The sequence below is a fragment of the Tetrahymena thermophila genome (genome assembly GCF_000189635.1).
Source record: "Tetrahymena thermophila SB210 genomic scaffold scf_8254761, whole genome shotgun sequence".
Taxonomy (NCBI): domain Eukaryota; phylum Ciliophora; class Oligohymenophorea; order Hymenostomatida; family Tetrahymenidae; genus Tetrahymena; species Tetrahymena thermophila.
The window spans coordinates 87,833-112,792 of NW_002476520.1; the positions used below are offsets into that span (position 1 = coordinate 87,833).

A 24,960-nucleotide genomic window follows, 5' to 3' on the forward strand; every position below is an offset into this window, starting at 1 on the left:
AATTGGATTATTAAATGTAGTATTCTACTGTTGAAAATACTCTATAGAAAATTAAGAATTTAAATTGCTTTAGCAATTCAGACAGGATTTAAATTTTAATATATCACTCACAACTCAATTAATTAATGCCATACAGAACTTTAGATAGTGAAAGTGACTGGAATTTAATTTTAAATTCTATTAAAATAGTAGAAAAGACAATAATATAAACAAATTAAAAACAGCTAAATTGGTTGTAAGCTCTTTGCTAGTCATTTAAATACATATTTGAAATTAATAGCTTAAATCAGGTGGATTTTGAATAATTATTTGATATTTTTAGTAAAGGTGAATAAAAGCTAATAATTAAAAATAAATCAAAAAATGAAGCAGAAAAAAGAAAAAAAATTGTTTGTATTTTTTCAAAATATTTAAATTTAGATTAATAAATCATCAAGCACAATCTATAAAATATATCAAATTTATTAAAATTACAATAACTAAATATATATCACATATAAGAATATTCACTAATACAAAGTATTCAAAATTTAGAATTTTCATTTTCAACTACCAGTTTGCATTATGAGTCTTTTTTTGATAACGCCTAGTTCATCAATTAATTAAACAATCTAAAAAAGGCAGATAAATTAAATGAATAACATGAATTCTTAGCCATTCTAAATAATTCTTGAATATTTATGAGTATTCTTTAAATCAAAGCCCTTTTATAATGAATATAATTCTGTTTTAATAATAAAAGCTAAAACAATCAAATGCTAACTGGAAGATTGATTAATAGTATATGCCATACAAAAAAATAATTAAAAATATAAATTTTTAATTTCTTTTGTCAGAAATTTGTATATAAAAACTATTTTATTGTACTTAAAAAGTATTATAAATAAGCAAACATATAAATTGGTTTAAATTTTAGAACATTCATTTTTTTAAAAGTAGCAATAATTTGAATAAATTTTTATTTTTAAGCTAACTTTAAAGTATTTAAAAACTTTAATTCAAATTAATCGTTATTTAATTTTTTTATTTTTCTTTAAATAAAGTATTCTTTGATTTCTTGTTTATTTTAATTTAATTTTTTAAATATTTCATAATAATTTGTTAATTAAGACATTTATTTTGCTTAGTTGTTAAATTTATAAAGTGAAAATTATTTTTTAGTTTTTAAATTTTATCTTAACCTTAGGTAATTAATTTTTTTATTTTTTAATTTTCCTTTTTTTAGAGAGTTAGACTTGTAGATAATAAATTCGCTATAAATCTAAAAATGAATGATTTATATTTTAATTAGTTAACAATATTTATAAGTTATTATATTATACATATATGATTAAAATAATTATTTTAGTTTTTCCTATTATATTAAAATTTGTTGAATTATATATGCTATGTTTGTTTGCAATATTGTAATTGAGTTTTATTTAAAGGACAAAATATTCATTACACTCTTTTTTAAACAACCAAAAACTTTTAAATTAATTCAAAGTAGTAGAAACAAGCCTTAACATATAAAAAATTAATAAGTTTGTTAAAATTCATCAAAAATCAAAAAATTAGAAAGAAGAATAAACATATTTTAGGTAAAAAACATAAATTAATGAGTAAGGTCAAAGATAAAAATGAAAGTAAATTTTAGGCCATATTTACAAGCTTTTATTTAGTCAATTTTTAGAGTTAAAATAGGATTTATTTGCAGGCGCTAAACAAAAAGTATAATTTTAAAAGTTCATAAAAATTAATTATTGAGATAATAAATATGTGAGATTAAATGAAATTATATTTCGTTTATTAGGAAGAAAATTTTTCGATTTAGTCATTAAAGAGTAGTAATAGTCATATTAGGGAATCTGCTGCGTTGATGGATAAGTATGTGGATTCATTTTCTTTGATTTCTTAAGGCATCAGTAAAATTTTTAATTTATTTAATCATTTAAGCTAATTTAAACATCATTAATAAAAAGATAGCGGTACTAAATAATTAGAAGGAATTGACAATGTTTATTAGGGTAATTTTATTTATTTATTTATTCAATAGCTATGGAATTAACTTTTACTTTTTATAAAAACTAGCAAATCAACATAAACTTTTATAAGGATAATTTTTGTAAAAAGAATTGCATAAGAGGTAAATTTTTTTTGCTTTTAATAATATAATAAATAACCTTCCTTATTTTAAATAGAAATTAGAAAAATAAGCTAATGGTTTAAGGAAGCTTTTTTTTCTTGATCTTTGTAGTTATTTTTATTTTCTTAAGAAGATTGTTTTTTAGAGATTTATATAAATGGTAGTGGTTTAATTCAGCTACTACAACATTTGATACTCTTCCAAGCAATGCTGAATTTATCCTTTCAGGGTAAAATCAGCATACTTAATTTACTATTTCAGATGGATCTCTTTGAAAATAGAACGTGTAATAATTTTGCTGAAAGTTTTAAAATATAATAATTATCTGTATTTAAAGGTTAATAATTTATTTATAAAGCAATATTTGTATTCATTAATTAATTAAGTAAATCAATTTTCGTTGTAAAATTGTTAAAAATTAAATTATTATGAATAAAAATACTTTAATATAACTTAAATTAACTCATTTTAATATTTGCTTAATATAATATACCATAATTATTCTAAAAAAAGATTTTAATTTATCAATCAATTATCAGAAAAAAATAAATTGAAACAACTTTTGCCAATTTTTAATAATTTTTTAAAAATACTCAGTTAACAACAATAAAAATTATATTATATAAAAATTAAAATTTATTAAATTAATAAAATAAAAATTAAGAACTTTTCTAGGAATTTATTAAAAAATGAATGATTAAATTTTATAAGTTTAATTCTTATAAAAGTTTTGTATAATATTTAGAATCCCTCTTTACATTTTTATTTTCAATTTAAGTAGATATTAATTAAAAACGGCTATATTCAAAATATTGTAAAATCCATCCTTATAATAATCAGAAATAAAAAACATAAGTTAATATTTTTTATTTTATTTTGATGGAGATTAAAATATTTATTTATTATTTTGAGCATTTAATAAAAACAAATGTAATTTTTTAAATCAAAATAAAATAATTGCTATCTATATTTTGAATATTTTTTTATGCTTAGCTAATAAATATTGAGCTAAGAAAATATATACTTATAAGCTAAAATGAAGTAGGCAATATTTCTTTTTATCAGATAGTTTTTTTCTAAAGGCGAAAGATCAAAAAAAGAGAGAACAAAAGAATGAAGCTGCTTTGTTTGTTTTTTTGAATGAATCAGTTCTTTAGATAGATATTTAGTAATTATTTAATAATTATTGTTATAAAGACACACACACTCTCTCAATAATACAAAGAAATATGTGGGGTAATACTGATGATATGATTTCCTTTAATATTTGTTTAGATAAATTATTAGAAAAGATTTAACAAATAAAAAAATATTAAAACAAAAAAATTAAACCAAGCGCGTATTAAACAAACAAACAAGCAAGCAAATAAGCAAAGAATAAATAAATAAATATATAAGTAAATTAAGAATTAGAAACAACAAGAAATAATAAAAGAAAATAGGAAAAGATTTTGTAGAAGTATGCAACTAAAGTAGTCTTAAAAGGAGTAGATTAGAAATATCATCAATTCTAAGCTTTCCAATAGCAAGTATAAAAAATTGTTTTCAAACATTCCTCTAAATTTAGTTTATTATTAAAAAGGAGAGGAGATGAAATATCCTCTTAAGTTGAAGATAAGGTCATAGATTTGATTGAGAGATAGAATTTCTAAAGCAAAGATAGTCTCCAAGATAAATTGTAAGGAGAATTAAAGGACATTTTAAAAGAAAGTAATAAGAAAAATTTGATTTTTTGAAAAATAAATTGTTTAGCTTGTGAAAATTTAATTTTTTACCTGTTTAACATTATTTTTTTATTTAATAATCTAATTAGACGCTCATCATATTAGTGAATCAGTTTCTAAGGTAATTTATAGCAGCAACTATGATAATAGTGGCAACTCTGCCTAAAAAGATGACGATTATGAACAAAATTTATACAAGAACAAATTCTACTCAGAGTAATTAATTCTATTCATGATATCTTTTCAGTTTAAAGAAAATTAATTATATAAATTGAATATTTAGATTTTATAAAATGTTTATCATTTTTTATTCTTAAAATTTCAAATATATCTTTTTTGAAACTTAGCCATTCGGATAATTCTGATGATGAAGACGACGATGATGATGATAGAAGAGACAAGAGAAAGAGAAATTGTAAATAAATAAAAATATTTTTTTTTTAAGCTAACTTTTGATAATTTGCATAATTAGTTAAGAAAAGACTTAGCATTTAGCAATCTGATATATAAAGCGATAACGAAAATAAAAGTTTGAGAAGCGACTCAGAAGGAAGAGAAGGAAATAAAAGGGTTAGCAGAAAAGATAGCTATGCTAGTAATCATAGTGGGAAGAGAGATTAAAATAAGGATGAAAAAGACTCTCATTATAATTCAAAATAAAACTATAACTAGAACAATGGAAAATACCAAAACAATAAATACAACAATAATAATAGTAGGTTTAAAAATGATAAAAAAAATTTAAATAACAATGGAAACAATAAAAGATTAAGTAATGGACCAGCAGCTCCTTTACCAACTTTCATGAGTATGAATAATGGAGGAATCATTCCAAATTTACTTACTAATAATCCTATGATGAATTATCCCATGCCTAATAGTCTAAATTTAATGCAACCTTTTAGCGGTATATTCAATCCAAGAGTAGGTCCTCCTGCACCTCCTACAGGAAAACCAGTCATCTCTTAAGCTGGTACTGGTGCTCCTTCTATAACTCTATCAAAATCTAAAAATATTATTTATGTCTTTTACATACCACCTAAATTGAATAATGTTACTAAAATTAGTTAGTATTTCACAAATAAATTTGGAGCTGTTTCAGCTTATGACAAAATTGATGAAACCACTGCTTCAATAAAATTTGAAAAAGAAGAATCTGCTTAAAAGGCAGTAGATTCAAAAGAAAAGCCATTCAGAATAGAATAAATTGTTGTAACTTTTACTAGAAGCCCAGCTCCTCCCAAACCAGCATTTGTGAACAAAGGCAATAATTAAAACAATAATTAAAATGGTGGAAAATCCACCTTGCATAGGAAGCCTAGCATCGATGGATCAGAACCTGCCAAATAAAAATTCATAAAAAATGAAAACAACAACAGTACCACTTTTAACAACAACAACAACAATAATAATAATAGCAACATCAACAACTAAAAACCTAAGCTAGCAATTAATTTTGAGCAGAAGAAAAAGCAAAAGCAATTTGATGAACAAAAAAGATTAATTTAACTAAAATTTGCAGATAAGCTTAAAGTGATGATATTCATAAAAAAAAGGGAATAAAATCCTGAAAGCGAAATCCGTTAAGAAGTTCAAAAATCTATTGATTAAATTAAATAAGTCAAAGATGTACTATCAAAAGTATAAACTCAAGAAGATCTTTAATAAGTAGAATAGCATGAATTAATCGTTGAAAATCAATATGAATTTGCTCAAAAAATACGTTTCTTAGAAGGAAAAGACATGAGTTTGACTGAGTTACGTCCTAAGTTACTTGTAAAATATGAAAGATGTTATTTTTATTTAAACTTTAATTATTATTGTTTAGGAATATGGAAAAGTAGAAACTTTGAAGCCTCACATTATGGAAAAAGCTGTTGATATATGTTTTAGCGATTTTGAATCATCAGAAAAAGTAAATAGATTAACAAATTTAGACCATTGATAAATAAATTAATTAATATTTAATAGATTTTTATTTTTTTGTTATTAATTTTTAGGCATACTTTGGATTACAAGGACAATATAATATAGAGTTCATTCATTAGCATATTGTTAAATTTTTAAAAAATCCTTTCTAACCTTAGGATGAAGCTTAAGAAGAATAAGAAGAAGGAGGAAATTAGTTAGATCAAAATATTGAATACTAAGAAGATGAATAATAGGGAGATTAAATTTAACAAGATTAAGCAAACGAAAATTAAGAATAGTAATACCAATACGATGAAAATAATGAGGAATACTATGAAAACTAAGAATAAGCTTAGGAGGGAGAAGAATACTAAGAGAATATTGCTGAATAAGATGAATAGCAATAATAATACTAAGAATTATAAGATAATTAGCAAATTCAAGAGGAGGACCAATAAGTTGATGATGATCTTTGAGAAATTATAATTTAATTATACTTGAACAATTATCTACTATTTAGAAACAGCATTTAAAATATTATCATACATAATAATAGCTTAACTAATTACTAAATGAAGTTCAATAATATTAATTTATTCACAATGTTTGTTTAGCTATAATTTCAGAAATCTAGCAACAACCTACCTATCAATCAATCATCATTTCTAAACTATCTATCAATCTACCTACCTACCTACCTACCTATCAATCAATCTAACTACTAACTGATGGTGTAATTAATTTTTCTAGATCAATATAACTATCTAATTAATAAATCATAAACCAAACTAATAAATAAATAAAGTATTCACGTACTTACTTGCTTAATTACTTACTTACTTACCCACTAACCCATCATATTTATTAGAGTTTGGATAATTTTAAATTAATTTTTTCAATTATTTAACTAAAAATAAATTTTTATTAACATTTTATATTAATTAACAAAATATATTTACAATTAATTACTTAATGTATCTATTAAATATATATTTTAGGTTGAATCCGTAACAATCAGATCTATCTCTTTTTACTAAAATTCTTATTTAAAATCTAATTTACTAATTAATTTTTTATTTATTTATTTATTAATTAACATTTATTATCTTAGTTTGTTTTAAAATCTTAAATAATTAAAATTTGTTTGTTTATATAAATTTCTTTTAGAAAAATAAAAATCAGCTCCATACTTTTGATGTATATTATGCTGTAGTTATTTGTTAGCATAAAATTATTGTATAATTTTTAAAAGAAATAAAATTATTTTTTAAGAGTTTTTATCGATATAAATATTCTTATTAAAAAACATAAATTTGAAAAAAAAGTTACATTGATAAAAATTAAACTTCTATTTAATCTTTTTATTTAAGAGATACAGTTTTTATAAAGAAAATAAAATATTTTTAAATTTAAGATAGAAAATATTGTTACTTTCAGCAAGTTGGAAATTTATTATTAAAATGTTTAATTCTTCTAATCCTTGGATTTGAATTTTATTTTCATTTTGAATTTTGCAAGTTGAAAATTTGGTCAAAGCATGCTAGGTATCCACCTGGAACCAAACATAATATATATCCACCGTGTTATCAAACATGGAATATAACACCTCTAAAAATTGGTGGATATCTAACATAGCATGAAAATATTTATGGCAGATTTTGATTTATAATATTGTTTATTTTACAGATCACTATTATATAATTAATTATATTAAAAATTATTTTAAATTTAGAAAATAGAGTGGTTGAAAAATTAAGGTTTTCTTAAATTCATTTTTCATCACTGACTAAAACGAATTCAATAGGATTTAGATAAGGAGATAGATAGTGGTGGATTTTGTTAAATTTTAATATTTTATTTATTAAACCAATCTTATGAATTTTTGTATTGTTAGACTTATTGTTTTTAACTCTTTCTTGTAATAAAAAGTAACGCTAATTCCTGTTTAATTTATTTTTAAATAGTAAAAAAAATTCTAAAATAAAACTCTAATATGTCTCACGATTTACTTTTTATTTTTTAAAATATAAATCAGTTTTTCCTTTTAAGGAAATAACTCTCCATGCCTTAACTTACTTATCTTTCTTTATATTATGGTTCATTATAAGGTATTATAAATTCATAATCTACTAAAGTCAATTTTGAAAGTTTATTATCAGATAAACAAAAAATTAACTCAGTCACTAAAAGCAAATCTTCAAAGTGTTCATTTATCATTTCTTCACAATAAAGAAGTAGGATAATTTAATTTCAAATTGATAGTTAGTTAGTTAGTTTTATTATTATTTTTATATTTGTAATAAAACATATTACATGTCAGTGATTTAATAAATAATTTTAAAATAAAAAAAATTATTGAAAATTAAAATGAATTTAATTTATATAAAAAATAAATATATTTTACTATTTAATATTAATCAAAGAGAAGTATAAGCAAAAATAAAGGCAATTAATTAATTTTGAGCTGAAAAGTAAAAAGATAAATAATATTTAAACTCATAAATAAATCTTTTAACCAAGCATATCAATAAGTTCGCAAAATTAAGTAAAAGCCATTTCAAGGATTTGAAAAGAAAAATTATAAAAATGGAAATAGAAAAATAGTAATAGCCTGCTTTGAATATAGTTTTACCAGGAGAGTAAATAGATTTGAGCTAGCTTACAGGATAGCTTTAAATCGATGAAAAATCGTTTACATTGACCACTGATAATTAATTATACTCAAATAAATCAGGTGTTTTAGTTGATACCTAGCTAAAAGATGGGTCCTGTGGTTTAACAGTCAAAGCTTACGCTCAAAAATATTATGCAGAAGTTGATGATTATGTTATTGGAGTAATTAAGGGTAGAGTATAAGAATATTATTTGGTTGATATTGGAGCTTAAGAAGATGCATTATTATCTTTTTATGGCTTTGAAGGTGCCACTAAAAAGAATAGACCAAATTTAAGAGATGGATCTTTGATATTTTGCAGAGTTACTGAAGCAAATAAATATATGAAAATTAAAGTTGATTGTATTCATCCTAAAATTAAAAAGTAGTGGATGACTGGAGAATCATTTTTTGGATAGTTAAAAGACGGTATGGTTTCTAATATCTCAATTGAATATGCAAGGAGTATAATAGGATAAGGAGACTTCGTATTTAGAGCATTTAAAAAATACATTAAATCTTTTGAGACAGCAATAGGTTCAAACGGTAAAGTTTGGATCAAAACACTCTAACCATAAAATACAATTTTGATCCTTAACGTGCTTAATAAATGTGAGAATATGTCTATCGAATAAATTAAAGTTTATGTTGATTAAATCTCTCCTTTGCTTGTAAAAGAATGAATGAATGAATTTATAAATAGATAATTGATTTATTATTAACTCTCTCTTCAATTATTCTATATTAACTAATATCTTTTAAATTAAATTTAACTAATTATAAAATATTTTAAATAGATTATAATTTATTCAATTTTTGTTTTATAACTTAATCCATATTTGCTCACTTATCAAAATAAAATTTTCTATTCAAAATCAGAATTTATCAATTTTATTTTTAAAAACCTACTTGCTCTTTTTATCATTAACCAGGTAGCCCTTGTATAAATCTTATTTAAAGCAAGTAATTTCATAATTAAAGAATTGTTTTAAAAATTCGTTTCAAGCAACTTTTAAAAAAAAATAAATTTTTTAAAAAGTGATGAATTTTTTTTTATAAAAAATATACGAAAAGTATTTTTCAAAATTTATTGTTTTAAATGAATGAATACAAAAAACATTTAATAGATTTAATTAATTATTTTTAAGATGCTTTTATTTAATTTTTAATTTATTACAAGCTAAGTAGAAAATTTAAATAATGCTTTAAGAAGAAAGTTGTTATTGATCAATATTTACAAATTCTTATAAAAAATTTGATTACATAAATTAGAATATCTTTTGATTTTTAATTTGCTTTAGGCTCTCAAAAATCTAGTAAAGATATTTTTGATGATATTTATTTATTATATTAAATAAAAATTTTTGATTGATTTCATGAGGTAACAAATATTTGAAATATTGATTAAACCTTTTTATAAATCAAATTAATTAAATTACAAAAATCAATTATCATTTAGTACTTAAATTAAGTAAATGGAAGACATATAGCTCAGATAATACTCAATAAAATCACAATCAAGTTAAGCTTAGGCTAAGTCAATCACTAAAAGTGGATTCACTGTTATTACAGATATGCAAAAGAAAGATGGTGGAAATGAAACAGGACCTTCTCCCGTTGAATTGTTGCTGTCTGCATTAGTAGGCTGTTAAAATATAGTATCTAGAATGATAGCTAAAAATCTTGGATTCAATATTAACGAAATTTCTTTTGACATCGTCGCTGAAAGAGACCATAGAGGTATTTGTTCTCAACCTATGATTGAAGATGCCCCAGTCTCTTCTGGCTTGTTTAGAATCTATGGTACTGCAATTGTTGACACAGATGGAACTTAAGAGTAACTTACGCAAGTGAATGAAATAGTTAAAAAAAGATCTCCTGTAGCCAGAATGATTGTTGACTCAGGATGTAAGATAGAAATAGAATGGAAAAAATAAGAATGAAACAGAGAGAAATAAAGTGATTTTGAAAAGCATTTTTATCTGTTTTGTAATGGCAGAATAATGAGTAAATAAATATCTAATATGTGTTCAAAAATGGTTCTAGAATTATTTATTTATTTCTATTGTTTGATCACTAATTTTATGAGAAACAAATATATTGGGTTTATTTTTAAGTTTTTGTAAGAATAAGAGTGGATAGATTGATAATTTATTTACTCATCCATAAATATTCTTTTAAATTATATAAAAGAAAAGATTTGTAAAAGTAGGCAATTAAAATTAAATATTTCTAAATTAATATTTATTTGTAATTTATTGTGAAATTTCAAATTAATTTACTAATTTACTTATTAACTAAATTAAGATTACTTTAGCTTTCTTTTTTATCAGAAATGTTTTTATCAAAATTAAAGATTTATTAAAATTAATTAATTTCTTCTTCTCAACTATAAATTCTTACATTAATTCATTTAGACTTTTTAAAAAAATAAATGATTATTTTTTGATAACTTTCTGCTAGAAAAGTTAACAGTTTATTCAACATTAAAATGTGTTTCATTAATATTTTTAGGATCATAATAATACACAAAATATATATTCTTTATTGGTCTATTTTAACTATTAATATACCTCAAAAATTATATTTTTTTAATTGGATTAATTTTTATTATTAAATTTATTTCATTCATGAATTTTTATCATTTTATTTAAGATAATTTTTTAAATAATTAGTTGCTTATTTAAATAAAATAACTTATATAAAATTAGATAAATATTTATTTATATATATCAAGACACCAAATACTAAATAATAAAATTTATCTATTTAAAGTGATTAAAATTAAAATTTTCATTTAAAATTAAAGATATGAATGAGTAAAGAGTTAGTTAGTTAATTTTTTTATTTTGATTTTATTTGAAATTAAATTTACTGATATATTCTATGCAAGAATTAATAAAAAAGTTGTAAATGCAAAATAATTAAAAGTAAATCTTTTACAAATAATCTAAAAAATTAATCAATTAAATATTTATTCTTTTAAAGCAATAGATAAATCAAAAATGCAATACGATAGATAATTATTTAAATTTTTTTATCTGAATTTAGTTAACTAATAAATTCTATGTAAAAATTAATAAAAATTATGTAATTGGTAAATAAATAAAAAGTAAATTTTGTTTAATATCTGGAAAGATAATCAAATTTTCTATCCTTTAAAATGTAAAATTTTTGACTTTGAGAATAAAATATTAATTCAAATAAGGTCTTTAATTATTTAATAAATTCATAAAATTTAATATTTTTATAAAACTTAAAAAAAAACTAATTAGCAAAAAAAATGGAAAAAGCTTAAATGAAAATGTATTCAATTAAATCTGAATCTAATGGCTACTAACTAACAACAAAATTAGAAAGCAATTTTACTGTCAAAACTGATTTATCTTAAAAAGCAGGAGGAAAAGGTGAAGGTCCTTCATCTATAGAGCTATTCTTAGCCTCTTTGGCTGGATGTGAAAATGTTACAGCTTAGATAATTGCGAAAAACTTAGGCTTTACTATTTTTCAATCATCATTTGACATCAAAGGAGAAAGAGACGATAGGGGATTTAGCTATACTCCTATACAAGAAGATAGTCCTTTTACTTCCAGGTTATCAAGAATTTGGGGGACAGTTTATATTGATACAGATGGAACAGATGAATAAATAGATTAATTAAATAATATCTTAAAAAAGAGATGTCCTCTTGCTAGAATGGTTATAGATTCAGGGTGTAAACTAGAAATACAATGGAAAAAGCTAGATTGATCATCTTTTTTTAAATAATATATTTATAAAACTATTGGTTTCTATTTAAAAAATTTAAAATTATGTATTTTTATTTTTTATTTGATGTAATTTAATTTTATTGCTTATAAATGATTAGTCTTAAAATCATAAAAAATAAATTAATATTTTATTAAATTTTATTTTTTTTAAATTAGTTTTTAATTAGTTTAAATTGCTACATATAAATTATTTTTAAAAATTATTGATATAAAATTCAATTATTATTTTTTTTTTAAATTTATCATAAAATATTTTTGATATTTTGCATAGTTGATTGATGAACTTTTGATTGAGAAATTCAGAAATACTTCAAAGTTTATTAAAACAAAGAAGTATTAAAATAAAAATATAAAATTAACAACTATCTAAACTTTAATCTATTACTTCAAATCCTCATTATTTATTTATTTAACAGCGTTTTAATCAAGAATTCTATTTATATATGAAAATAAAGTTGAATTGTTATTTAAAGAACAATTATTTTCAAAAATTAAGCCCTTAAAAATTTATTTACGTATTTAACCATTATCTTTGATTTTTAAACAAAAATGAAGGCATTTATATTTAAAATAATTATATTTAAAGCACTCAAACTTTTATTTAAATGGATAATTTGATTTTACAATAAGATAAATAAATAAATGCAATTTAATTTATTTTGGCTTTAAGAATATTATAAGATTGTTTTTGATTTATTAAGATCTAATTTCTTTAATTAAATCCTTTATTTCCTTAGTTGAATATAAAGAGAGAAAGTTTTGAGGAAGTTAGAATATCCAATTAGATTTTTTAATTAAAGCATCAAAAAAATTTTCTTTCTTACTTTCTAATTGGCTTATTTTCATTTCATATTGTGAAGCTTTTATTTGCTTATTTATAAAAGATTTAGATTTTATTAATTTATTTTATTGTTGTGTCTAATTATATTTAAGAATCTAATTAGCAGATTAACTAATTAACTCCAAGATATTTTTGTTTCAGAAAGTAATTACTTAATTAATAAAAAAATAGGAATTGTTGTAGTGAGTGAATAAATGAAGCAGTTAAATAAAATGGATATTTAATTAATTAATAAATTAAAATATTTATAAGAAAGATTATTTATACAATTTAGTGTTTAAAATTCATATCATTTAATTATTTATTAATATTATTTTATAAAAGATTTTGTTTATTTATTTTCACTCGTCAAAGATGATGTCTCCTGCTACATCGTATTCAATAGTGGGAATCACAGATTATAAGAATTTCAAGAAAACGAATAAGCACTAGTGGCTTTTAATTGAGCCACCTGATTAATTTATATTATCAACCATGTGTTTAATGACTTGAGAGTGTTTGCAAGGATGGAGAGATGCTTGGACAATACCTTTAATAATATATATTTTAAATATTAATTTTGAAGCTTTTCTTTGAATTGTATAAATGAAAGCCAAATTAAATTATTTATTTTTTATTTTTTGGTTTCTTTGCTTGATTGATAGCTTATTTACCTGTTTAAGGCATGACTTCAAATGTGATTGTTTTATTGGAGTAATGACTGACAATGTCTTCAAATACTTGGTTTTACTTAAGTGGCACATTATCTTCATCAACTCCTTGCAAAAATAAGTGAGGAGTGTATGTTACCAAATCATAGCAAATTGACAAATCGTAATATCTTCTTTCAATAGGAGCTTCTACTACAACAACATTATCTTTTTTTTAAATGAATGCAATTTAATATGGCTGATATTAATTAGTCTACTTATTAGTAAAAAATAAATATAATACCATCGTCATTATCTTCTTTCTTTTCTTCACCACCTTATTTTTCTTCGGTGAAATGTTCTTTGATGCTAAGTTGTCCAATTTTGGTTTCAATTATATTCTAATCGTTGTTCTTCTTTTGGTCATTAATGATATATTCTTCTTCATCCTAATAAAATTATTTTAAGCTTTAATAAGAGCTAGCTATTTGCTAATAAATGTCTTTAAGAAATGACAATCTCAAAATGCATAAATAAATTGATTATTTTCTATTTCTAAACATTATTAAAATTCTCTTTTTTGAAATACTTACTTCTTTCTCATTAACTGCAATGCTATCCATTAATTCTTAAACTCTTTGATCACAAGGAACTTTTTCCATGAGAAGATACTGCTTCTCAGCAGGAAGATATTTATTTTTATACTTTTCAGCGCTTGCGGGCATCCATTTCCATTAAGGACACATGTTGATCAATGCATCACCACTTGTTACAAATTCCTAAGGAGTCAATTTACCTTCTTCGAAAAATCTAGACTCTGTGGGAGGAGCATAAACAACAGATATTATATCATTCTTGACATTATTCAATTTATTCTTTATATTGTCATACACGTTCATTTCTGTAAGGCTTTATTTTTAAATTTATATGCTAAAATATAATTTATAAGTATTCTTCTGATTATCTTTAGAATTTTTTTCTTTTCTAATTTATTTTAAATTAATTATTTGATGTTTATTGCACTATCTAATTTTTAACGCTGTGCTTATCTGATAAAGCAGGCAGACATAAAAATTATCAAACCAATTTTTTATGATCATGATGAACAAGTAGTGAAAGCAGACTAATAGATAGATAGATATTATCTTAGAATAGAAGATTTATTAAAAATTTTTGAGTTATCTGAAATAAAATCCATCGTATCAATCAGTCAGATTTTATAATTGAAATTTATTTAAGGTTATTTAATAATATATTTGCTAAAGAAAGATTCACGAAATGCATTTCTATTTTATAGATATTTTTTAAAAGCTAAAACCAATTCTTATTAATTGAATAAAATCTATTGATTTTTTTATGATATTTAAATTCTATTATATTTTTTAAATAAATTAAATCCAATTAATTGTTATTTTCATATAAATTATAAACAATTATTAGTTAACCAAAATTTAAACAGGACTTTTTATTTAAAGCTTTTATTTTATAATTGAGTATTTATTCAATTTTTTGTTGCACAAAAATGAAATTAATTATTTGAGAAAATGAAAATGAAAATATGCTTTTGAGCTTGTTTGAAATATTAATCAAATTTTTTCTAGATTTGAACATACATAAATCATCTTTAAAATCAATTTTATTTTATAAATTTCTCTTAAGTATTCATTTTTTAGTCATTTTAAATTAAATACTTCAGAAAAATTTTTAAAAAAGTACTTAATTTTCCAAGACAATAACTTTTTTTACAAAAAATGATGGTCATTATTTTATATTCGAATTTTTAAAGTTTTTAAATTAAGTTAATAAACAAATAAATAAATAGATAGATAGTTAGTTATATAAAGAAATATATAGACAAGCTTTTTAAAGTAAATTTCTCAAAAAATAGAACAATTTTAGTTTTGTTAAATCTTTTTTTACTAATTTAGAGAGTTTTAAATTTATTACTGTTATTAAATTAGTTAGGCTTATTACATCTGCTATTAATTGTTAATTGCATGTTATTGCATGTATGTTTATTAGAAATTCATTTTTTAAGGAGAATTAGGAATGCTGTTTTTATTTATCATGTTTTAGCTGATAAATTAATTGGGATTTATTTGATTTTACTAAATATCTGAAAATATCATGAAAAAATACAGCTCGAAAATATCGAAAGGATAAAGATTTTATGGGATGATATTTAAATTTTTGAATGCCTTGCATATTTTCTTTTCTTAAAATCCAAACAATTTAGAAATCTATCTAATTCTAGATCCATATATAGAATTTGGAGTGCTTTTAATTATATTAAATAACAAAGTGCCAAACATATTTAAATATTCTAGCTACTAATTGCTTTCTATTGAAGCAACGTAAACAATAATTAGATATATTTCTTAAAAGCCTATTTTTTAGTTAGGTTTAGCTTCAAATAAATCTATAATATCAGTAGCAGTTATTTCTGAGCAGTCGATGAGTATTTCTCTTAGCAAAATAACTAATTTAAACTCATCTAAATCTATATTTTCAATGTTTACTTCTTAATTTTCATATATATGGCAAGTCTATGATTACTATTATGATGGTAAACCTTATTGTTACTGCAACTATTATTATTGTTGTTGTTACTATTATTATTATTATTATTATTATGGCATTTGCTATTCTTAAGAATTGAATAATGTTTGCTGAATCTTTTAATTTGGTTGAAATTCTCTAATAGTATTCCCTTTGTTGATGAAAGTATTTTAAAAATGCATGTTTTGATTTATTATTTATGCTTGTGAAGAGGAATTTATAGAGCGGAGAGCAGTTATTAGCCTAATCCTTTAATTTAAAAATGAATATATCAAATCAGGACCAGATTTAGATGTCAAAACATCAAAAAATGATTTATCTTTGGCAGCATTCGAATCCTTTCCAGACCTATAATTTAACTTTTGCTATATTTTCTGATATGATTTTTAAGTGTTTGTGTCTCTTTTTTCTAATTCTTTGAAGCTTGAAGTAATGCTCTTTGCAAATTCAAGTTTAAATAAGCTCATATTTAAATAATTAAAATGAAATAAATAATTAATTAATATTTAACAAATTGTCTCGTTTGGTTTGACTAACAATAATAATAATTAATTTGTTATTTAATTAAAAAATTTAATTGAATATCTAACATTGAAAGAAAGTTAAAAATTTGATGTTTTAAATTTCTTAAATACTAACTAACTAACTAATTATTTATTTCAAAATTTGCATATTTTTTTATGCAAACTCATAACAAAAAAAATTAAAAGGGATACTTTAATCCAGTAAGTAAATTAGTTAGACAATCAAATTTTTCTGAGACAATAGACAAACTAAATTTAAGAACTGGCAAATCGATTTAAAAATTAAATGATACTGGTTTTTTTAATCTAAAAGGTTGTAAAAATCAACACCTTAATAATAATCTCTCTATTATTTGATTAAATATGATTTTAATAATTATTTAATTTTTCTTCTATTAAAATAATAAATCTAATAGTTTTAAAAAAAACAATTTTAAATTAAAAGAATAATTTTTAATAAATTTGGAAAAATTAAAAATAATATCATAGTTAATTAATAATGAATAAATGAATAAATAAAATGGAAAGAATTAATATCATAAATAAATAAATAAATAAATGAAATAAGAAAGGATATGTAAGGCACAATTTTGTAACTCCTCAAAAGTGCAAGGTAAATTGGCCGTTTAACCAGGCACCCATACTTGAGAAGATCGTTTAATAGATGTTACAAGAACACGAAGTTTTAGAATGCTGTTTTGAATCAAGCTTACTATTATTACTGGATATATACTAATTATTATTTACATTATTCTAATTATTTTTGCTGTTGTTGTCTTTCTACTCTGGCTCAGACTACGCTAGATATTTTTATGACTTTGATTTTTAATCTTGCTGATTTTTTTGATTCTTGTCTATTTGTGATTACTAGTTGGAATAATGAGATTTTTCAATTTAGTGGTTTTTATTATTTACACTAACCATATCAATATTATTCACATGTATTTAATTATTGTTTTCTCCTTGTTGTGGTTTATCATCAGGATTAGAGCTGTAACTGCTCGAATCTTCATTGGAAGAAGACTCTGAGCTTTAAGAATCCTGCTCATTTTGGTCACTTGATTCTTGTGATTCACCATTTGGAATCGTATAGACAGTGACTTATGGCACAATGTTTACACTTTTTAACTTTGAAGATCCACCAGAATCTTTTGAATGAGATTTTGAGCTTAGAATACTTTTTATCTTGCTTGTAGCCGAACCATCTCCTGAGCTGTGAGAGCTGCTCTCTCTGATTCCTTTATCATCTTTATTTGCTTTCATTTCTTCATCTATCTCGTTCATTTTTACTGTTGCTATATTTGGATTGTTGAAAATTGAAATTTATTGGTTGCTGCTTTTGTTATTCGCAGATCCATACATATTTGATGACTTATTTATTTATTAATGCAAAGCAATAGCAGTAGCATCATCTTCTACATGCTACATTCCTTATTTTCGAAGTTAACCTTCCTTTTAATAATTCAACCGCTGCATTTGACAATATGAATTACCTGTTTATAAGATAAAATTGTATCATCCCACTAGCCTAACTAACTAAATATTAAATTAATGGATTAGCAAAGTAATTTTACTTAGTTTTTTTTAGGAAAAAGTTAATTCTACCTTCTGCTTTATTGCTGAATTCGAAAGTGAAAGCAGAGTTAAATATTATAATCGAATACTGCTCGCTATATATTGGTCTGTTAGATGTTTGTATGTTAAAATTTTATTTTATATAAAATAATGATTTATTTACTTCAATAAAATGTGTTTATTATTTATTAAATTATAGAAGTGATTATTTATATCGAGCAATCAAATAGTGCTTAATTATATTTCGCTCAAAACATTCAATCTTCAATTTTCTAAGAAAAAGCTAAATTAGATGTTTTAATCAAAAAAGATGTTTTTTTATGACTATTAAAATTTGCAATTACAAAGACCTTATTTTAATTTACAGCTTACAACAAAAATAATAATCTTTCACAAAATACTTACAAAATCTAAAGTATTTTGTTAGAAAGTTAATTAATTCAGATAAACTTTACACATTTTTATAAGATAAAATCCTAAATTTATCTTGCTTCCAAAAAAATAAAGTGGGTTAATTAAACAAAAATCTGTAATGAAAAAAAATAGTAAACATATTGTTAGCTTGGTGATTTTATGCAAAATTTTAAATTATTTAATTGATTTTCAACATAGTTAAAAATTTAATCCTACAAAAAATTATTTCTTTCTTCCTAATTTTTTTTTTCTTTATTTATGCTTTATGCAAAATATGGTAAATCATATAATCATTGAATAGGTTATTCAAAAAAGTTATTTCAAAGAAAATAAAATGAAAAAAATATTAAAAACAAAAAAATTTTAGCCATTTTTGTTATATTTTATAAGAAGCTAATATCAAAATTTGACATCTATTAAAAAATAAACAACTAAGTAGTTAGGTAATTCTATTTAATAATTTGACATCTATTAAAAAATAAACAAGCAAGTAGTTAGGTAATTCTATTTAATATATTGTTTATTGAATACTTTTTGAACAAAAAAAAATTTGATTAATTTCAACATCAAAATCAACTTTTAATTTTTCTCTTGGAAATTCCTTTTTTTGTATTTTTAGATTATTAAATAAGAAGCTCTTATGATTGAATTTAGAGATCTGTCCCATCTACAATTGCGTGTCCCATTTTAGCAAAAATATGTCCAACTTCTTTGTAATTTTAATCATCCCACTCATCTTCAGCATCATCTAAATAACCGTTTAAATCTATAGGGTGTAAAACAACATATTTAAGAACTACATCACGAACTTCTTCAATAAGAATATCTGCCCTTAAATTGTAAGCTTTTTAAAGATTTTATCCCTCTGATGTATAAACTATGCAATAACTTAGAAATCCCATAAATCCTGATATTTTTTCTAAAGCTTTATCCAAATCTGTAAACATTTCAAAAGGATCATTAAGTCCTTCATCAAGAAAATCATAAACAGGAGCTAAACTATCTCCTAAACAATTAACTAGCTCATTATTGCTTTATATACTATTCTCCTCTAAAATACCATTAATCACAGTAGCAACAGCTTCTTATTTTTGCTCTTTACTTAATTCATCGCTTTTATTTTTTACCGCATTAATTGCAAATGGCAGAACCATAAGCAATAAGAAACAATAAAATGTCTTTTGTCTCATTTAAAAATGTAATTTTATAACAAAAATTAAGTAAAAATTAATCTTTAAAAATATTAATTATTTGTTTCTAAAACGGCTTGAGTAAGATTAAACCTAATATCAAAAATTTTTTAGAATTGTATCAAATTAAGCTTGTTCATTAATTCATAAATCAAAATAAATATCGTATTAAATGCTATTTTTATCTTTAAACCCAAAAGATTTATTGGTTTGTAGGAATATTGAATTTAGTTAATTTGTATTTTATAAAAATTAATATGAAATTAAATTTTATTATTTGCTAATCTATGTCAATGGCAGTATTTTATTTTATATTTATTGCTCTCTATGCTGGTTTATTTTACTATTTGAGTTTAAACTATAAAATGCTGATATGAAGAAAATTATTTGTTTTAATAAGAGAAAAAATTACATGATTTTTTTAGGTTAAGTATGAAGAAAAAAATTAAACTGACTGAAAAAGATTCATTTGTTTCAAACGTTAAATTAATTTTTATTATTATTTATATGAAACAATATGCTGTAAATTCTCATTAATTAAGGGCCACCCCTCTCCTCATTTTTTACCCTTCCTTGAGTTTTATAAAAAAAACTAGAACATATTTTCGAAGAAATGGTTTTTTTGACTTAATAGAGGATCTATGATAGTAGAAATATTAATATAATTTATAGGATTCAATCTTATAATAGGGTTTTAATATATTTATAATAGATCCCTACTTAATGTAAATAAATATATTGTCGAAATTAAATTGTTAGCAGCTAGCTTTTAATATACTTATTAAATAAACATATGTGTCTAGTTTTTGAGTAAATAATTGTAATACAATAATGACCAAATTTTATATTCAGAAATTTTTAAAAACAGAAATTCAAAAGTATATTTATTCACTTATTCAAAATTCTCTTTTAATCTTAATTATAAAAATAGAGTTAAATTAATATAAATATTTTGATTTAATGGCAAACGAATCAAAAAATCTGCTACAACAAGATTTGAATTAAAATATATTCAGTAAAATTATAAATTTATTATATTTGAGTTAGCGAACATTTTAATAAATAGAGTGGAAGCAAGAATAAAACCATTAACTCTGTAACCAATAAAAGTTATTAATTGGTTAGATAAGATTAAATAACTATGAATAAAATTCTAAGTAAGTAAGTAAATGAATGAACGAATGACTTTTTCTATTTCAATTATAGCTATAATGGTTAGTTAACCCTATACAATTTTCAAAATTTTATTGATTCTTTATTTGCTAAGTTACTTATTTGCTATCTTATTTAATAATTTTAAGTTTATTTGCTTTTATTGATTTATAAATCTAAACTAAATAAGTAAGTAAGTAAATAAATAAACAAATATCTATTTATTTACTTAATAAAACGAGAACCAACCTTAATAGGTTTTGGTATAGATATTTTTTACTTAGGGAAAATAATTTTTAATTAATTAAAATAAAGATGATGCTAAATTAAATAAGGCTGTTACATGAGTTGTTATCAGCAGCTTCATTAAATTAATTACTTGATTATTTTTGTTATTATTATATAAATATAAATATAAAGAAGATATATTGATTTATTTATATATTTATTTTATTTTATTTTATTCATTTTTATTGATTGGTTGGTAGGTTAGTTAGTTATTTTTTATTTTTTTCTATTTATTTATTTATTATTTTAATTGTGGAAATGAATGAATCAATGAAAAATAAATAGTTCATACTGTTTTATTTTTATATAGTTTATACATTGTATACAAGCCAATGCTTTGAGCTACTACAAGGCCAAGTAGGAAGATATTAGTTTTGGTAAGATTAAGTTAAAGGTTGTAGCCCTACTTTTAATCTTGTTTGTTTTTATTTTTTGCTGCTCTACCGATTGCAGGGCTTTTCTTTTGAATACCAGTGAAAATTTAGTAATTTTTGTCATTTGAGACTTTGGATCTTATGTATTTCAAATACTCGTTGAAATCTGCATTAATAGTTTTTTGACCCATTAGGGTGATATAAGTTCCATTGTATTTTATGCTTACTTCATATCTGGGTGGCTTAGTGGGGTCATTTGAATGGATTTTGTATAATTCAAAGGCGAAGTTTGCTGCAAATGGGGGATAACGCTCAAAGTTGTTTTCGTTATTTTCAAAGTCTCTCTTGAGACCTTCAGGGGACATGAGACCAAAGACTACAAGAAGAGGGAGAATTAAGCAATTATGAGAAGAGCATACAATAAGTTTATGAGGATTTGTACCCTAAAGACATTTCTCAAAACTATCAAAAACGAATTCTAAGTAAGGAGTTGTAACTACCCAACTATATTGAGGAGTGTAAACTTCGCATAAACAGTTGTAAGATTTTAAATAAATTAGGAGCTTATATTCATCTTCTGTCACTCCATAGTCATGACCTAAGTATTTTTAGCAGGTTATGATATCGAAAAGTTTTTTCACGCTTAAAATGTTGTTGTTGCTTTAGGGTTTTAAGTGAAGTTTTTTTGAAATTGCTGCAATTTGTTCGCTATATTTTTGAATTTGTTCTTAGATCAAATGCTCGTTGCTTTTAAGTTGAGAGCTAATTATTTTAGTCTTTTCTGGAATGTAAGCATTTAAGACCTAATCGTGGTCACCTAATGTTAAAATTGGGAAAGGATAAAGTCCTTCTGGAAGTGAAAAGTCATTCTTGAATTATGGATCATCATGGATGTTAGGAGGATTTTCAGCGATAGATATGATAATTTCTTCTTTGCTAGGACGTCTCAGAAACTATTGAATTTCAAGTTCCAGTCCTTTAAATCCATCCAATGGTTGATCTTTAGGAGATGAGTGATTGGAGGATTCGTGGAGAGATTGATTCAGTTCAATAGAATCTTTGGAATTTTTCTTTTTCATTTTGGGTAATTCATCACTATTCTTCTTAGAACTTCTTGTTGATAACTCCTCACTGTTTTTTTTGTTTTGAGGGTATTAGTGTTTTCCATCAAGTGTGTCAATGCTAGTCTTTCTTTAAGTAGTGTTAGGAGGTTAAGCAAGATTCTTGTCAATGTGGGATGGGATAGATTTACCTGTTCCCAAAGGATAGAGTCCGAACATGAAGCACTAAGCGCTCTCTAATGCACGAGTACGATTAGAAGATTATACATGAATTTCAGAACGATCGTATGTTTCGCTTAAAAAATTCTAAGTGTAGACGTAATCGTGTCTAATTCCTTGTCCTAACAAGTAAAGTTAACGCATACCAACTTCAGAAAGCTGGCCTTTGTTGCTGGCCTTTATTTTATGGTTTTGCTTCTCTTCAAGGAGATGTTCGCTCATTGAGTGACGGGCTCCATGACGAAAAATAACGTGAGCCATAACTAACTCTCTGCGTCCATTCTCTACAGGAGGAAGGTGCCTTCTATCTTCGATACCTGCTCCGTGAAGGACAGAATAAAGTTCATTTTCATTTTACAAGCGGGAGTCCATGGGTTGAATGAAGATTGACTGACTGAATGAAAGAAAGAATGAAAGACTGACTACTGACTTTATATATGAAATATTTATAATAAAATCTGTTTATTTGATTATACTTTTTTAGTATCACCTTTCCTTTTATTTTAAAATGTATTTAATAAATTAGTTAAATAAATAATCATTCGTATAATCTGAGTTTTATCTAAATATATAAATCAGTCAAAGCACTTGCAGTAGAAAGAAAGAATTACATATGATTTATCAAAAAAATTCATTGAATAGAGAGTTAATAACTCTTAATATATGTATGTATATGTAAATGTGATTGTTGATTATTTTACTAAATACTAAATCAATTGCTCACTTAGATTATTATTGCGGAGTTAACATCTTTATTTGGGCAATTAATTAGAAATTTACTCATTTTTTAAAAAAAATAATAAGAATAAATAATAGTCGAAGCAAACAAGAGATAAAAAATTAGAGGTGGACTTAACCAAAAAGTAAAGAAAATCAAATAAAAATCAATAAATTATTTGAAAAACTGATGTTTTATGAAAGAGACATAAATAATCTTTCTAATATTTGCTGGATTTTTCCCTTGAAATTAATAAACATTAACTAACTAACAAATTTATTAAAATTATACAAAAATCTAAAAGGAAAAGAAAGCTATCTGTCTGTCTGTCAATCATACAACTAATTTATTTCTATTTTGAAAACTGTCTAAAATTTATAATAAATAAGTATTAAAATCTTATTACATTATTTTGCAATTAATTTTTTACTTTATTAAAAAACTGCATAAATATCGGCAACATTATATGTAAAGTGAAAGAACAGTAGGAACTACAGAAAAACACAATCTAATTACTTATTATTCACATTATAAACTAACTATCTTCATTTTTTTTCTTGGATTTTTTGATCTAGTAATAAAATTAAAAACTGGATTTCACAAATAAATAGATTCTCTTGAACAAAAAAATAAACTTTTTATTTTTTCACCTTTGTTTAATTTTTCGATTTATATGACTAATCAATCCTTCTTCTACTTCTAAAATAACACTTTTCCTATCAATCAAATTTCTTGCTTCCTTTTGATTTAATGTGGGAGCTTTCTTGTTTGGTGTTAATAAATAAATATTGGCTTAACTCCGTTATGAATGAATGAAAGCAAGAAATAAATAAATAAATAACATTAATTTTTTTCTCATGAAAATAAAAATAGACTGTTTTAAATAAAAAAATAGTTCCGAAATTCATTAAATTTAGTCTTAAAAATTAAATTACAAAACATAACTTAAGGATTTTTAAGACATTTTTAATTTAAAATTGACCAATAAAAATAAATATTATCTGTTTTTTATGAACAACTAAATTTCTAGACATTCTTAATCATATTTTTATTATTTTATTCTATCTGATCCCTCGGTATTTTTGATAGCTTAGCTTATATCAAATCCTATTATTTTAATAATAATTCTTTCTTATAAAATAACAGATTAAATTATCATCATCATCAGATGAGTTTTCATAAAAATTTAAAGTAGAAAATATATTTCAACACACCAAAAATAGTTATTCTTG

At 22.7% G+C, this 24,960-nt stretch overlaps 10 protein-coding genes across 10 annotated transcripts; 5 read left to right on the top strand and 5 right to left on the bottom strand. All coding sequences in view use genetic code 6, as the record gives it.

The window, feature by feature from the left end:
- Positions 1-1,474: 1,474 nt before the first annotated feature.
- Positions 1,475-2,400, top strand: TTHERM_001050579 (Sec20 protein; the record flags this gene model as incomplete). Its single annotated transcript, XM_012796149.1, has 6 exons — positions 1,475-1,625; positions 1,673-1,710; positions 1,793-1,904; positions 1,962-2,006; positions 2,071-2,125; positions 2,181-2,400. The coding sequence occupies exons 1-6, from the start codon at positions 1,598-1,600 to the stop codon at positions 2,398-2,400; spliced, it is 498 nt and encodes a 165-aa protein (XP_012651603.1). The 5' UTR covers positions 1,475-1,597.
- A 1,186-nt stretch (positions 2,401-3,586) lies between these two features.
- Positions 3,587-6,236, top strand: TTHERM_01050580 (hypothetical protein; the record flags this gene model as incomplete). Its single annotated transcript, XM_001010257.3, has 7 exons — positions 3,587-3,654; positions 3,708-3,835; positions 3,939-4,065; positions 4,197-4,264; positions 4,322-5,625; positions 5,678-5,764; positions 5,850-6,236. The coding sequence occupies 7 exons, from the start codon at positions 3,587-3,589 to the stop codon at positions 6,234-6,236; spliced, it is 2,169 nt and encodes a 722-aa protein (XP_001010257.3).
- A 2,110-nt stretch (positions 6,237-8,346) lies between these two features.
- Positions 8,347-9,096, top strand: TTHERM_01050590 (exosome complex exonuclease RRP40, putative; the record flags this gene model as incomplete). Its single annotated transcript, XM_001010258.3, has 1 exon — positions 8,347-9,096. The coding sequence occupies one exon, from the start codon at positions 8,347-8,349 to the stop codon at positions 9,094-9,096; it is 750 nt and encodes a 249-aa protein (XP_001010258.1).
- A 685-nt stretch (positions 9,097-9,781) lies between these two features.
- Positions 9,782-10,519, top strand: TTHERM_01050600 (OsmC family protein). The gene has a single exon (XM_001010259.3). The coding sequence runs from the start codon at positions 9,790-9,792 to the stop codon at positions 10,354-10,356; it is 567 nt and encodes a 188-aa protein (XP_001010259.2). The 5' UTR covers positions 9,782-9,789; the 3' UTR covers positions 10,357-10,519.
- Positions 10,520-11,742: 1,223 nt separating this feature from the next.
- On the top strand, positions 11,743-12,249 carry TTHERM_001050619 (hypothetical protein; the record flags this gene model as incomplete). Its single annotated transcript, XM_012796150.1, has 1 exon — positions 11,743-12,249. One exon carries the CDS (start codon positions 11,743-11,745, stop codon positions 12,247-12,249), a length of 507 nt encoding a protein of 168 aa, XP_012651604.1.
- A 1,117-nt stretch (positions 12,250-13,366) lies between these two features.
- Positions 13,367-14,553, bottom strand: TTHERM_01050620 (autophagocytosis associated protein Atg0, amine-terminal domain protein; the record flags this gene model as incomplete). The annotated part of the gene is made up of 4 exons (XM_001010261.3): positions 13,367-13,554; positions 13,679-13,882; positions 13,959-14,103; positions 14,248-14,553. 4 exons carry the CDS (start codon positions 14,551-14,553, stop codon positions 13,367-13,369), a joined length of 843 nt encoding a protein of 280 aa, XP_001010261.1.
- Positions 14,554-15,531: 978 nt separating this feature from the next.
- Positions 15,532-16,755, bottom strand: TTHERM_01050630 (hypothetical protein; the record flags this gene model as incomplete). Its single annotated transcript, XM_001010262.2, has 1 exon — positions 15,532-16,755. Exon 1 carries the CDS (start codon positions 16,678-16,680, stop codon positions 15,532-15,534), a length of 1,149 nt encoding a protein of 382 aa, XP_001010262.1. The 5' UTR covers positions 16,681-16,755.
- A 582-nt stretch (positions 16,756-17,337) lies between these two features.
- TTHERM_01050640 (hypothetical protein) lies at positions 17,338-18,213 on the bottom strand (the record flags this gene model as incomplete). Its single annotated transcript, XM_001010263.3, has 1 exon — positions 17,338-18,213. One exon carries the CDS (start codon positions 18,211-18,213, stop codon positions 17,338-17,340), a length of 876 nt encoding a protein of 291 aa, XP_001010263.2.
- Positions 18,214-19,298: 1,085 nt separating this feature from the next.
- TTHERM_01050650 (transmembrane protein, putative) lies at positions 19,299-19,916 on the bottom strand (the record flags this gene model as incomplete). Its single annotated transcript, XM_001010264.3, has 1 exon — positions 19,299-19,916. The coding sequence occupies one exon, from the start codon at positions 19,914-19,916 to the stop codon at positions 19,299-19,301; it is 618 nt and encodes a 205-aa protein (XP_001010264.1).
- Positions 19,917-21,642: 1,726 nt separating this feature from the next.
- Positions 21,643-23,382, bottom strand: TTHERM_01050660 (histidine phosphatase family (branch 2) protein; the record flags this gene model as incomplete). Its single annotated transcript, XM_001010265.1, has 1 exon — positions 21,643-23,382. The coding sequence occupies one exon, from the start codon at positions 23,380-23,382 to the stop codon at positions 21,643-21,645; it is 1,740 nt and encodes a 579-aa protein (XP_001010265.1).
- Between the last annotated feature and the right edge of the window lie 1,578 nt (positions 23,383-24,960).